This window comes from Azolla caroliniana, unplaced genomic scaffold (genome assembly GCF_043228905.1).
Source record: "Azolla caroliniana isolate FFs.n. ecotype wild unplaced genomic scaffold, voAzoCaro1.0.p SCAF_16, whole genome shotgun sequence".
Lineage (NCBI taxonomy): Eukaryota > Viridiplantae > Streptophyta > Polypodiopsida > Salviniales > Salviniaceae > Azolla > Azolla caroliniana.
Window position 1 is genome coordinate 11,501,023 of NW_028230451.1, and position 13,849 is coordinate 11,514,871.

The window sequence follows — 13,849 nt, forward strand, 5'->3', positions numbered from 1 at the left end:
CGCCCCTCCCCCCTCTAAAAACAAAAACAAAAAGAAAAACGAAAAAAGAAAAAAGAAGAAAAGAAAAGAAAAGAAATCGGAAACCTAGAAATATAAGGCAGCAGCATAACCCAGAGAAAGTATATGTCTTCTTCTACCCTAGCAGAAACCCTAATCAGGTAAGGCTAGCCTCCATCGTCTCGCGTGGTTGTGGGAAGGGAGGAGGATAGGCTGTGGCTGTGGCTGTGCAGAGAGGCATTGAGGAAATTCGTGATTTTCTGACACACAGTAGTTTGGGTGTGTTCAGTTCAGTGGGTGTAAAAGAAGGGGGATGATGGCTCAGGCGGGGTCAACAGTGGGTGTGGCAGTTGCAGTAGGAAGCCAATTCATGTCCACGTCTCTGTACGTGGGTGACCTCGATATCACCGTGACCGAGGCCCAGCTCTATGACCTCTTCAACCAGGTGGGCCAGGTCGTCTCCATCCGGGTTTGCCGTGACCTCATCACTAAACGATCTCTTGGTTACGCCTATGTCAATTACAACATCGTCCAAGATGGTACACATCCACTCTCTCTCTCTCTCTCTCCTTCTCCTTTCCTTTCCGTTGCTTTAGTAATCTCTGTTTTCCTGTCCATGCACTACTAGCTTTTCATGTTTTAGAAAGGAAATGCCATGTTTCTTATTTTGTTTACTGTTATGGCCAGCATCTCGTGCTATGGAGCTGCTGAATTTCACATCTGTCAATGGGAAGTCGATACGCATCATGTATTCCCATCGTGATCCTAGCATTCGCAAGAATGGGTCTGCGAATATCTTCATCAAGGTTATAGCTCCTTTGCTGTTTTGAAATGGATTTAAATAATCAGCACCTGCTATTATTATTTATGTCTTCATCAAGGTAGAAGATTAATTCTTTTGAAATGCATTTGAACTCAACCAGCATCTTTGGTTTCTTTCGGGATTCTTTTATTGCAGAATTTGGACAAAGATATAGACAGCAAGGCCTTACATGACACCTTCTCTGTATTTGGTACCATCCTTTCATGCAGAGTTGCGGTAGATGAATCCGGCACTTCAAAAGGCCATGGTTTTGTTCAGTTTGAACAAGAAGAGTCTGCACTTAATGCTATTGAGAAAGTGAATGGAATGCTTATAAATGACAAGCAAGTCTTTGTAGGGCCCTTCCTTAGAAAGCAGGAAAGAGATCTAGCTACTGCTGGATCTAAATTTAACAACGTGTATGTTAAAAACATTGCTGACAGTACAACTGATGACGAGTTTAGGAAATGTTTTGAAGCATTTGGACCCATTGGCAGTGCTGTTATAATGAGGGATGGTGATGGGAAGTCCAAAGGTTTTGGATTTGTGAACTTTGATAACGTGGATGATGCTGCAAAGGCAGTGGAAAGCTTGAACGGCAAGTGGATAAATGATAAGGAATGGTATGTTGGAAGAGCTCAGAAGAAAGCTGAAAGGGAGGCAGAACTCCGAGCTAAATTTGAGCAAGCTAAGAAAGAACGAGCAGAGAAGTTTCAAGGTGCAAATCTTTACTTAAAGAACATTGATGACAGTGTCGATGACGAGAAGTTGAAGGAATTGTTCCTGAGCTGCGGCAATGTCGTGTCGTGCAAGGTGAACAAATTGATATCTCGTCATCTTGTTATATCAGCTAGTTAGGCTTATAAATGGGTAATTGCTAAGTTCTGCATTATTCACTTTGTTCTACACAAGATAATGAAGACACCCCAGGGTCAAAGCATGGGTTCTGGATTTGTGTCCTTCTCCACTCCCGAAGAAGCTACAAGGGCGGTATGTTATACTGTTTTTGAGAGAGGAATAAACCTCTGAAGCAATCGTCTTTTTTAAATGAATGTGGGATTTTTGATATTCCTTTCCTCAATAGGTTGTCTGTTCTAGTTAGCAGGAAAGGATGCTGACTGCTTTCTGGCTTAGCTGCTGCTTTAATAATAATATTCTTCTAACTAGTATTTTTGCAGTAATATTTTTTGCCCAAGTTTCACTAAGATGTTGAACCTGTGGTCAGCTAGTTCAATGTGGATTATCTGCTTCCATAATAATATTCTAAGTAGTATCTTGGTGAAATTTCTTTCCCCAAGTTTCATTGAGATGCTGAACCTGTAGCAAGCTAGCTAGTTCAATGTGGCTTTTAGCCTTTTCTTACATTACTTAGTGTATCTCATGGGCAATTTTCTATCTCAATTTACATGTGCAACTTAAGAGATTGTGTTCATTTCCAGGTTAATGAAATGAATGGAAAGATGGTGGGTACCAAGCCTCTATATGTTGCCCATGCTCAAAGGAAGGAGGATCGGCGAGCTAGACTGCAGGTGGGTGTTTTTGAGCAACTTCATCCTTGCCTTCACATAAATCATCCAGATTTCTCACCTTGCAATGGTTAATGATTTTTGTGTAATGCATGTTGTTCAGGCTCAGTTTTCTCAGATGCGAAATTCTGCGGTGAATACCCCTCCTGTGGCAGCAAGCCCACCACCCATGTTTCATCCTGGGGCTGCTGGAATGGGCCAGCAAGTATTTTATGGTCAACCTCCCCATGGTTTGATTCCTTCTCAGGTATCAGACCTCTATTTAAATGTCATGCCTTGTTTTTGTTCAATAATGTGTATTCCAATATAAGTGGCAGTAGTTTAAGTATCACATCCCATGATTTATAAACACATTATGACTGTTGTCTTGGCAGACAAATGGTTATGGCTATCAACATCCAATGGTTCCTGGTATGAGGCCTGGTGCCCCACAAATGCAAAACTATTTTATGCCGTTTGTACAAAGGCCAGGTCAGCAGGGTCAGCGGATGGGAAATAGAAGATCAGGTGCTCCTCTTCAGCCTCAACAACATCAGTTTCTACCGCAGGTACGGTTTCTTTTTGGCCTCTGGTGCTCAGGTACTTTTCTGTGAAAGAACTCTAAAGAAAGTGATTTGTTCAGGCCATGCCGCGAAATGGTAATAGGCCCATGCGGTACTCTCAGGCATCGCGGAATGCAGCCGAGGAAATTAGCAGTACTACATATGACATTGGGTCAATGCCAATTACTGCACTTGCATCTGCCTTAGCTTCAGCTCCTCCAGAGCAACAGAGAATAGTAAGCACTAGTTACAAAAATGAGCTCGGGCAATATTAGCTGTTTTAGATATACTCTTTCTAATCAGATGATTTGTGCTTGTGGTGCATAGATGCTGGGAGAGCAGCTGTATCCTCTTGTTGATCAATTAGAGCACGATCATGCGGGGAAGGTTACTGGTATGCTTTTGGAAATGGATCAGCCAGAAGTGCTACATCTGATCGAGTCTCCTGATGCTCTCAAGGCCAAAGTAGCAGAGGCAATGGAAGTTTTGCGAATGGCTCAAGGAAGCGTTGCATTCACAAATTCCATTGATCAGATTGCAAATCTATCCTTGAATGAGCCATTGTCAACCTAGAACATCCAGTTTTTGTGATTCCCTTTCGGAAGTATTTCTTTTGTCTTTTCTATCTTGTAATGTGAGTAGCGTTTGTTTGTAGCTATTTAAATTCTAAGCCGGATACTGGAGACCTAGAAGAGTTAAGTCGATGTTATTCAGCCCTTGTATGGGCTTCGGTTTTGCACTTTGTTATATGCACTCGGTTTTTGCATTTTGTGCAGACTCTGTTTGTTTGTTCTGTTGATTCAGTAACTACTTCATCAATGTCTAAACTTTTGTGGGGATTTATCTTCTCTAAAGCATAGTGCCTGTGTTTTTGAAATGATGTTTAGATTTGAATCAGAGTTCTCAGGCTTTATCCTGCATCCAGGAAGAGGAATACTGCATTTGGGATGGGAGCTCATGTAAATATTTACGTGTACAGTCATCGAAGACTAATGCATCCACACCACAATTAACTCCTTTCTTCTGGAGACATGTCTATATTTCTGGTGCAGAATAAAGAAATGATCTTCAATGATCATTACATTGATGCATCACTCAATGATATATTAGTGTAGATTCCTTTGGAATGAAATTGAAAAGCGAAATGAAATCTAATCTGGAAATAATTTATGAATTCAAGTAGATAAATGAACAATCATTACAGATGCATTTCTTCGTGATGATTTGAATGTGTGGATTTGTCTAAGGTAACAAATGAAATTTAAATGAAAAATGAACTTTTATCAGCTGGAGGTAGTTAAAAAATTAGAGAAATGAACAATCTTAATGGAAATGCATTACTTTGTGTAGATTGTGTTGATTAGTATTCTTTATGATATGCTATAACAGAATATTCAAAAAATTTGAACACCAATTTATCTCTTAGAAACTCTCGGAACTTGATTTATATTAGTTTCGAAAGGCAGAATGTAACTTCTAATCATAGTAAGAAAGGAAAAAATTTGAAGGAAGAAATGTAAAAGCTACCTTTTAGATGAACACGATTGATTCCTAATGAAGTTGGCATCACAAAAGGTTTAATCATGCTGTGAATGAACCATGGCAACTACTAATTACATCATAATCATGCATCGATGACCACCACATAGATTTTATTTCAGGACCAGGTGATATATGAAACAAACTACTATGCTTTCAATTTATCAAATACATGCTTTGGATTTTTGTAATGCTCTTTATATTTTACTGGTGGGGAATCTCAAGATCGGCAAAAACAAAAACGAAAAAATGTACAAATAAGTTTTCCATTGTATACATTATTATTTGTTGAAATAATTCCCTGCTGCCATCTATGATGTACTAATCCTACCTTTCAATTCCATGTTCAAACGTTCAAGTATAGTTAATTTGCTGCTTTGTTCCCAACAATTTATCAAAGAATTCTCACAATTGACAACACAAGCCACCTGTAACCACCCACTCGTCAATATACTACTAGCTATGCATGGCAATTGTCTCTAGCCTTTTGTAAAAATCGTTTTACCTCCTATTTTGCATAGATCCTCATATAATTAACCCGTTGGCTCTAACTGATATAGTAGCTTCTTAAGAGCATTATATGATAGGAATGAATACAGAGTGCTTCTCTATTTCAAAAGAGAAGTACTGATGATCATTGAGTAGAAAGTAATAACCTCTTGTACAAAAGAAGCAAATCTTAAAGAGATTATATTATGGTCAAAGTAGTGAACACAAGCCTCCCACCAAAAGATTGTAGGAATCAATGCACACTGCCCTTATTTATGTCTTGTGCTTGTGCCTTACATACAAGGTAACTATAGTATAATTAACAATCTATATTGAGTCTACAATACCCCATCGGTTAATTTGGTTAGAAAGTCCTAATCTTGTTATTATGTTTTAACTAATCTACCATCCAATGCAAGATTACAGGAATGTATGTCCACTAATCCGATTCAAATTAACTTCTTCAAATTAAAATAAGCTAAACTTCCAAGGCAACTTAAGATAGGTGCAATGTGCAAGACTTGCAAAAAAGGTAGTTTTTTTAGTATGAACGTGTGCTGATCTCAATAAATGGTACTTCAGCCAGTCCTTGCATCACCTTGACTGCCCATTAATTGCTTACATAGCTTTTCGACTTTCTTTTCAAGCAAAACTTCCTTTACTCGAGAGCGTGCTTGACGATAAAAACTATCAAGCCGACTTAGGTCATCATAACTAGCTTTGCTTATCATTCTGTCCCATTCCTGGAAGATGGCCCAAGTAGCATTGGCATTGGCAGATCCAAGGGTTCCATATAAGGCTGCATGAAGTGTGCTGGCTTGCTCTTTGGCAGCAGCTAATTCAGATTTTAATGCAGATATTTCCTTCTGAGCAATTGCAAGTTCATCTGCAGAGGTACTCACCTTTGGAAGCTGATCAATATCTCCCGATGAATGTGCATCAATGGCATTGGCCTCTTTGTCATGGGCAGGTGGCCAGACAACCCGGCAAGGGGTGGGGCTATCATCCACTTTCCCTGTACCCAATATACCATTCTGTCCACGGCCCCAAGCAAACAGAGCACGTCCATTATTCACGGAAACAACTGTGTGTGCCGCCCCACACGCCACTTCGTCACAGTGAGATGCATCAAAAAGAGTGTGTCCCATTATGCGTACTGGAGACAAATAATCTCCACCTTCAATGCCGGGTGGTCCAACTCCTGGACAAAGCCCTAGACCCCGCTCCATCCCCCAACACCATATTTCACCTCCTTCAGTGACAACAGCCATGTGAAACAACCCGCAGGAAACTGACACAATCCTTGTATCCTCGGGTAAACCCTCAACTACATGTGGGGAATCTAAGCTCTGAGAAGTTCCTTGGCCTAGCTGCCCATTCTCACCCATCCCGAACGTCCAACACATACTTCTCTTCTTATGTGCCCCCCCGTCAGTGATAACAGCGGTGTGATATGCTCCACAAGAAACGTAACTCAATCTCCCCACATTATTCTTGTCAAATGCAGTTACAGCCTGTGGGTTCAATCTACTTTCTTTATCTCCTAGGCCAAGCTGACCATATTTATTGCTCCCCCAAGTGTAGCATGCATACGGTTGTGTTTCTTGCTCATCGACAACTGCTATAACATGCTCATAGCCACATGCTACTTTCACCACATTTAGTCCCTGCAGACCTGCAACAGGATGTGGTGTTTCACAGATGGAAAGTGCAAAGGATTGATGTCCGTTTCTTACATTCACTGGTGAAGGGCAGTTCCCCCACATCCACAGAATTCCATCTTCACTGACAGCACAAGACATCATACCACCTGCTGCAACACGAACTACCTGTCCCACGTGCATACACCATTATGTACAGGCTACTATGTTATATTCAACTTGTAAAACAATGGTATACCTTTGGAGGTTTCTCCTCAAGAAGTTCAGCTCCTGTATCATCTGCTGCTTCTGCATGTCTTTCCCAACGAAGTATGGGGTTTGGGTGAGAGTCATCGATACTCTCATATCCCAACTGACCATCCATGATTTCCTTAAGGCAAACAATCATAATGCTAACTTGCTGATTGCTTGAAAAAACTATAACTAGAGATGCAAAAACTTTTAAGTAATTCTTTACGAAAAATCAAGCGAACTCCACAACCAGAAACAAACCAGATGACAAGTAGACACAGCTCCCTATTGGGAATTGCAACTGATATACAAGTGTAGCCAGATATGGTTTTGAATTCTCTTATCCTCCATATTGATTCTTTTCTCAATCTTTTGCTCGGTAGAAATTAGTTGAGCTCTGTCTGATCTACTAGAAGTAGAAGTTGAATCAATCACGGGCAATAATATGGAATATTTTTTAATCAGATTTCCATGCCCTTGCCATTCATACATATGCAACATATTAATAACATCTTCCAACACTTTTTTATTAAAGAAAGTTAAGCAAGACAAAGAGTACAGCGGATACAAACATTGTAGCCCCAAGACCAGACAATACCATCACCTGCATGCAGCGAAACAAAGATCTTAGGGATATTCAAGTACAATTATCAGAAGAGATGTCAGAGTTGATAAAGCCCATTGCAAACAAATCACAATAGTCTGGATATATAGGTATATATATATATATATACATACATACATACATAATAGATATATTGACAAATAATATGGAAATCCTTGCACAATACCCTTAATTCCAATCAAGTACTGAAAATCTAGCTATTATGTATAAACATAAGGTTCGGGCGGGACTATACCTGCTAAAGCTAAGCTATGATAAGAACCTGCTGCAATGTCGATGATGGTAGCAGTGGGGGTAGTGACAGTGGCATCAGGCCCTTCCATTGGGATGATGCGTAGTGGTGTTGGGAGGATCTGATCCGCGGTCCCGTTCCCCAATCGGCCAAAAAGGCCCTTGCCCCAACAAAACACCTTGCCATGACCATGACCATGACCATGACCACCTAGTAGAGCACAAGAATCCAGTACTCACAACGTCTTCCAACGTGAAGGATGAGATGGTGGCCTTGTCGGAAGCAATTGATGATGGGGGGAAATGAATTGCGTACGCACCTGTAAGGAGCAGAGTATGGCCTTCCCCTGCCACAATACGCGCCACCGCCTCATATCCCTCCTCCATCGCCATACATACAATACAGGTAACAGGATTATGGCTGCTGGGCAAATGCTTATATAGTGTACATACATACATGTACATACCTACATACATGGAGGAAACAAGCTCTTCTATCCTCTTCCTCTAAATCTATTAATCTATCACTATGTGTACAGTGTAGTAAAGGAGGAGGGATGTTTGTTACCCCAATGTGTTAAACCCTCAATACTAATAAAAGTGCCATAAAAAGGCCAACCTCGTAGTAAAGGAGGAGGGATGTTTGTTACCCCAATGTGTTAAACCCTCAATACTAATAAAAGTGCCATAAAAAGGCCAACCTCGTCCTCTTCAGACAAGGAACCCGCATGCAGAGCACAACTTTTTGTTGTGGTTGTATTCCATGTAGAAGAACCCGTTTCTTGGACTCCAATTGTATCACATACCCCAATATGTAAAGTAATAAAAAAGCAACCTAATATGATGGCTAGGTTAAAGCACTAGTTCCCTAAACGAAAACTATTAAATCTTTCATATATTATCAATCACTTTTGTCTAATGTCTCACTCACCACCGAAAGGGTTTGCAAACATCCCTAGTTAATGGTGTCCGAAGTCGGTACGCAACCACCCGAATTGCCTTAGCATTTGGGAATATAAGAAATCGATGTCTTGCTTCCTTCTCGACCAATGTACCTATGCTATTGGAAACGTGTCAATGTTTTAAAGTCGTCGCCAAAAGAAACCCACCTTCTATTGCTTGCCAAAAAAACAGTTTAGCATGGATTGGAATGCAAGAATGCCATTGTACACCCAAAACTTAACACCATTGTATACAACATGTAATATGCCATGTATGCAAAACCCTCATCACTAGTCAAGCTCTATGCTTAGTCAACTTGTGATATAGATTAGTGGTGTGCACTGCTAGTATCAATTTGTTACCATTGAATAACCAATTGTTCCACAGTTCCTCTAGTAGGGCATGTTGACCCACAATGCTAGGTATTGCAAATACTAATTGCCAAATATAGTCATATTCAAGAGGTGTATGAAACCTATTGTGCATTGTACTAAAGGTCATGATTTTCATACATGACTAAAAAATAACGTTTTCACAATTACCAAGCCAAGCCTTGCCATATTATTGAAATCAAACTTGAGATTTTCCTTTCCATCTAAATGTAATAACTATGAGGATGGTCTAAACTTGGGTGGTTGCCACTTGATCAATTCTAAACTCCTTTGCCAAGAGTGCACTAAGTATCGAACCATTATAGATTGTGAGCATCTAAACAATTGATCACTATTAACAATAGGCTAATATAAAGTTATGATTCTTGTTTTCCCATGATATATACCAACCTTCTCCATAAAATAACAATTTATCTCTACTAAGGTCAAGATCCCATAAACATACCTTTTAAGAGGCTAATTCTTCAACCACCCATGTGATCCTCCAAACTTTTTTTTTTCCAAAAAAAACTACCATTAGTTAAGGCAATGTACATAGGATAATATACAACTCATATCTTACAGGCCAACTTGCATGTCAAAAAGAAAACAATATGTGTAAAGGAAACAACAAAAACAATTCCAAAACACCGCATCATTCGATGTGCATAGCATTACCCGAACGCATACCCTCCATGTGAGCCTCACACAACCCAAATTTAGCATTGACATCCTCCACTCTCTTCTCATGGCAGCACCCATCTATATGTTAGGTACACTCGGAGGGAACAACCACTGTGGTGGTTGATAATTCCACTTCGCTTTACCATCCACCATCTGTAGCATCGATGAACCGCTCCATTTCAGAAGGAACTGAGCTCTAGCTTCTTCACTTGCGTCTGAGGGCCCTTGAAGACTTTCAAACTCTCCTCGTAACGTAGAAATAAGATTAAACTAGATCATCATTAAACTCTCAGCCGGTGGGGTTCGCTTATCTGAGAAAGTCTCCTTGCACCTAGATACCCACACTTGCCAAACCGTAAGGCCGACCACTAATAACCATATGTCCACGTAGCGTTCCTGTATGAAGAATGAACCTCCTTATGCTGGTTGTACAGTTCCTTGCATCACCTTTAAAGAAGGACTATTTCCATTCCACCCTTGAAACCACGCAACCAATTTAGTGGCCAACCAAGTGACTGCAGTGCTCGATACATGAACCTCAACCCCGAATCGAGCCAAGATTCTTAAGCTCCTCAGCCAAACTTCTTGGGCTCATGGGCAACACCACAAATAATGTGCGATGTCCTCCAAGCTCGCACTGCAGGCCTTGCAACTACTCATGCCACCTCTTTTCCCAAGCCACTCTCCCGTTGGAACAACCTGATGGGTGATTAACCAGAAAAACACTTTGACCCGCTCGGGGAGGGATGAGTTCCATATCTTGCTCCTGGTTCTATCCACGAAGACTGAATCAACAACTACATGGACCCATTTGTTGGCACACTTCTCACGATGCCAACATAACTTCTCCCCAAGCGTGTTGAGTATTCGAAGAAACCTATTGATTTATCTTGTTCTCCCTTCCACTTATATTCAGTAGGATCCCATTCTAAGCACTCGAGTGGCTTGCCTTCAACCACATGCAAGATCTAGTCCTCCTCAACCTCATCGACTGGTGGATTCACCTTCCATTTCTTGCCGTCTCGTGCTACAATTCTAATCGGGTACCAACTTGCACTTTCATCTATTGATCCCAACTGGATGATCTTCCCATTCTTTCCTAGATCCCTGGCATTGATAACTTTTCCCGTATCATCACATTGTCTGGACCATTCACCCTCTTCCTCATTACCAATAGGAATAGAGTAGACAGTTGTATTGACTAGGTCAAGCATCTTTTTGCCATTTCTGACCTTTCCCACATCTTCATATAATTTATCACGATTACTACCGGACAACCGCATCCAATCTACCACTGAATGAATCCCTACACAATACAATATAGACCATGGCATACACTTGCTCTGTCCAAGCATCTTTCCCTCTGACGATTTTATGGTCTCATTCCACAGTAGGGGTTGGCGCATCCATTCAGCATTAGTACTTGGACGATTCCGACTTAGATGCCCACAGAGCATACTCCACGCCTTCATCATTGGCATACAGGTACGATCAGCCAACCAATTAGATTTCCTCAACTTTAAGTTCATACAAAAAAACCATGCTTTATGTGACTTCCATTGCCCACCAAGTCTTGGACTCTAGAGAATCCTCCTATTATGTATCAATGTTTTCCATAACTCGTTACTAGGTAGCAAGCTCCTTACCAATACCTTATATAGCAATGCATAACTCTACAATCCAGGGTCAATCAATCCTAAACCCCCCTTACTCTTGGGAAGAACCAATGTAGACCATGATACTTTGGCTGCCGCATTGTCTTTCCTGATCCCATCCCATAGGAATCCACTAATACACGCTTTAACAGTACGAATAGCTTGCTTGTCAAACATCCACACTAAAACTGCATGCCATACGTAGACAAGAGCACATGGTTAGCTACTATGATCCTACCAGCCAATGATAAGTTCATCCATGACCAATTGCATATTTTGTCACAAATTTTACTTTGAATTTGTTGCAACTGAATTCCTTTGTCGATATCTACACCAATCCATGTGTTGAGCGAGCAAGCTCAACTGGATCCGGATCGGCTGAATAAGCCAGAGCTAGATCAATATTCGGATGGTATTCGGAAACAACCGGCTGGATCGGGAAGACGGATCGGAGAGCCGGATTCGAGCGGGAACCGGAAGTCTAGTAGTAGCCTAGACTACTAGGTAATCATTGTCTCGTAGTTAGTGTCAGTCACTCGTAGGAATATTGAAGTACCTGTCAGTACTTCTGTCAATCCTTTATGGACTTGTATAAATACTGCTATTTAGCATGTTGTATGTACAGAGTTACAGAGTGTTTTTATTTTTTTTGAATCTAGTTTATGTTCTGCTCTCTCTATCTCTCCCGCGTATACTCTGTGTATTAAGCTTCTCCATTAAACCTTCATCTTTTTCTCTGTTGCTATCCAGCTGCGCCGGTTCTGTCTAACGCATCTGCACATTAACATTCACATGGTATCAGAGTGCGAGGGTTGAGAACCTCTGTAGCCGACACTTGTTTTCGTAGATGAACCCTAGAACCCAGTAACAACAGACAGAGAGAAGATATGGACAGAGGAATGGCAAGTTCACTTCCAACAGAGAAGCTCGACCGGAGCAACTATGCATCCTGGTCATACAAGATGCACCAGTACCTGCTGGCGCATGGATATTGGAACTTCGTGGAAGGAACGAACGAGGTAGCGCTGGAGCCGGCATAGGACTTCCTGGTATGGGAGCAAGGAGCAAGCCGAGTATTGTACTGCCTCACGTCTTGTGTGCACGACCAGATGCTCGGCTACATAAAGGATGCAAAAACACCGAAGGAGGCCTGGGGAAATCTGAGGAAGATTTTTGCCTTGAGTACCACAACCCGTAAGTTGCAACTGTTAGAAATTGACGCTTTCAAAACCTTCACCTCTCGGCCACAACCGAGGAAACATGAATCAATGCAGCAGAAAACGAAAACACAGAGAGAGACTCGAATGCACAGGGTTTAGCGTGGAAAAACCCTAGACGGAAAAAAAAACCACGGGAGTGCAAGACTCCAACTATCACTATACGCAGGGAATGTACAATGGCGAGCTGCAAGGCGACGACCTTGAGCTCGCTGTCCTCGCCACAGGCGGCGGTATTACACAGAGGCGTCGACCTCTTCCTCTCTCTCTCTCTCTCTCTGCTGCTCTCACTTCGCTCCCTCTCAGTGGAAAACAGGAAAAATGAGTAACAACACAAAACTGTTTGCCCTAAGTCATATTTATACACATATGACTTTCGGGCTATTTACAAATATAGCCTCAAGGGCCCTTGGCAAACATATTCACAAATATGTCCCCACATCCGGATCTCTCTCCGGGTACATTCGTCATCCAGCTCCGTAGCCGGGGTCTTCATCATCCGGATCCGGAACCGGGTCTTCATCATCCGGCTCCGATACCGGGTACTCCTCATTCGGGTCTTCATTCCCGATTCCCGGACATCCGACCATCCCATCCGGAGGGACCGTAATCCCAACAAACTCCCCCTTCACTTCGGCATGGGATGTCTTTCCAGTCCGACCCTCTTCCGGCACGCTTCTAGCTTGTCGGGTGTGAGCACTTTGGTCAGCATATCTGACCCGTTCTCGTCCGTGTGGATCTTCGTCAGCACGAACTCCTGGTCTTCTATCCTTTCCCGGATCCAGTGATATCTTCGCTGGATGTGCTTCGTCCGGGAGTGATAGGCCGCGTTCTTCGCAAGGTGGATGGCACTCTGACTGTCGCAGTAGAGTCGGTACTCCTCCTGCCGGATACCGAGCTCTCTAATGAAGTCCTTCATCCATATTATTTCCTTGCCGGCTTCAATAGCCGCCATGTACTCCGCCTCCGTGGTTGACAACGCAACCGTCTTCTGCAGCCTCGACTGCCACGAAACAGCTCCCCCTGCATACGTCATCACATACCCTGATGTGGACCGGCTGGTATCTGCATCAGCCGACATATCCGAATCGGTAAAGCCGTCGAGTTCGGGCTTACCGGAGCCGAATCGGAGGCACACGTTTGCCGTGCCCTTCAGGTATCGGAGTATCCACTTGGCCGCGTTCCAGTGCTCTTTGCCGGGATTGCTCATGTACCGGCTCACCACTCCGACTGCATATCCTATGTCCGGTCTGGTACACACCATTGCGTACATCAAGCTTCCGACGGCAGAGGCATATGGTACTTTCATCATGTCCTCCTTCTCAGCCTTTGTCTTG

The 13,849-nt window shown here is 42.3% G+C and overlaps 2 protein-coding genes across 3 annotated transcripts; one reads left to right on the top strand and one right to left on the bottom strand.

Annotated features, from left to right (window-relative positions):
• Positions 1-285: 285 nt before the first annotated feature.
• Positions 286-3,686, top strand: LOC147853963 (polyadenylate-binding protein 2-like). The gene is made up of 9 exons (XM_087332086.1): positions 286-536; positions 685-803; positions 956-1,612; positions 1,712-1,789; positions 2,239-2,328; positions 2,429-2,572; positions 2,700-2,873; positions 2,948-3,103; positions 3,195-3,686. The coding sequence occupies exons 1-9, from the start codon at positions 311-313 to the stop codon at positions 3,438-3,440; spliced, it is 1,890 nt and encodes a 629-aa protein (XP_087188212.1). The 5' UTR covers positions 286-310; the 3' UTR covers positions 3,441-3,686.
• A 1,734-nt stretch (positions 3,687-5,420) lies between these two features.
• LOC147853964 (Regulator of chromosome condensation (RCC1) family protein) lies at positions 5,421-8,067 on the bottom strand. 2 transcript variants are annotated; one of them, XM_087332211.1, is made up of 5 exons: positions 7,964-8,067; positions 7,648-7,854; positions 7,356-7,391; positions 6,795-6,908; positions 5,421-6,724 (listed from the first exon to the last, which is right to left on the bottom strand). In XM_087332211.1, exons 3-5 carry the CDS (start codon positions 7,386-7,388, stop codon positions 5,474-5,476), a joined length of 1,398 nt encoding a protein of 465 aa, XP_087188337.1. In that variant the 5' UTR covers positions 7,389-7,391; positions 7,648-7,854; positions 7,964-8,067; the 3' UTR covers positions 5,421-5,473. The 2 variants fall into 2 exon arrangements, with proteins under 2 accessions (XP_087188337.1, XP_087188336.1); XM_087332210.1 differs by having other exon boundaries at positions 6,795-6,916; positions 7,964-8,061.
• Positions 8,068-13,849: the final 5,782 nt, after the last annotated feature.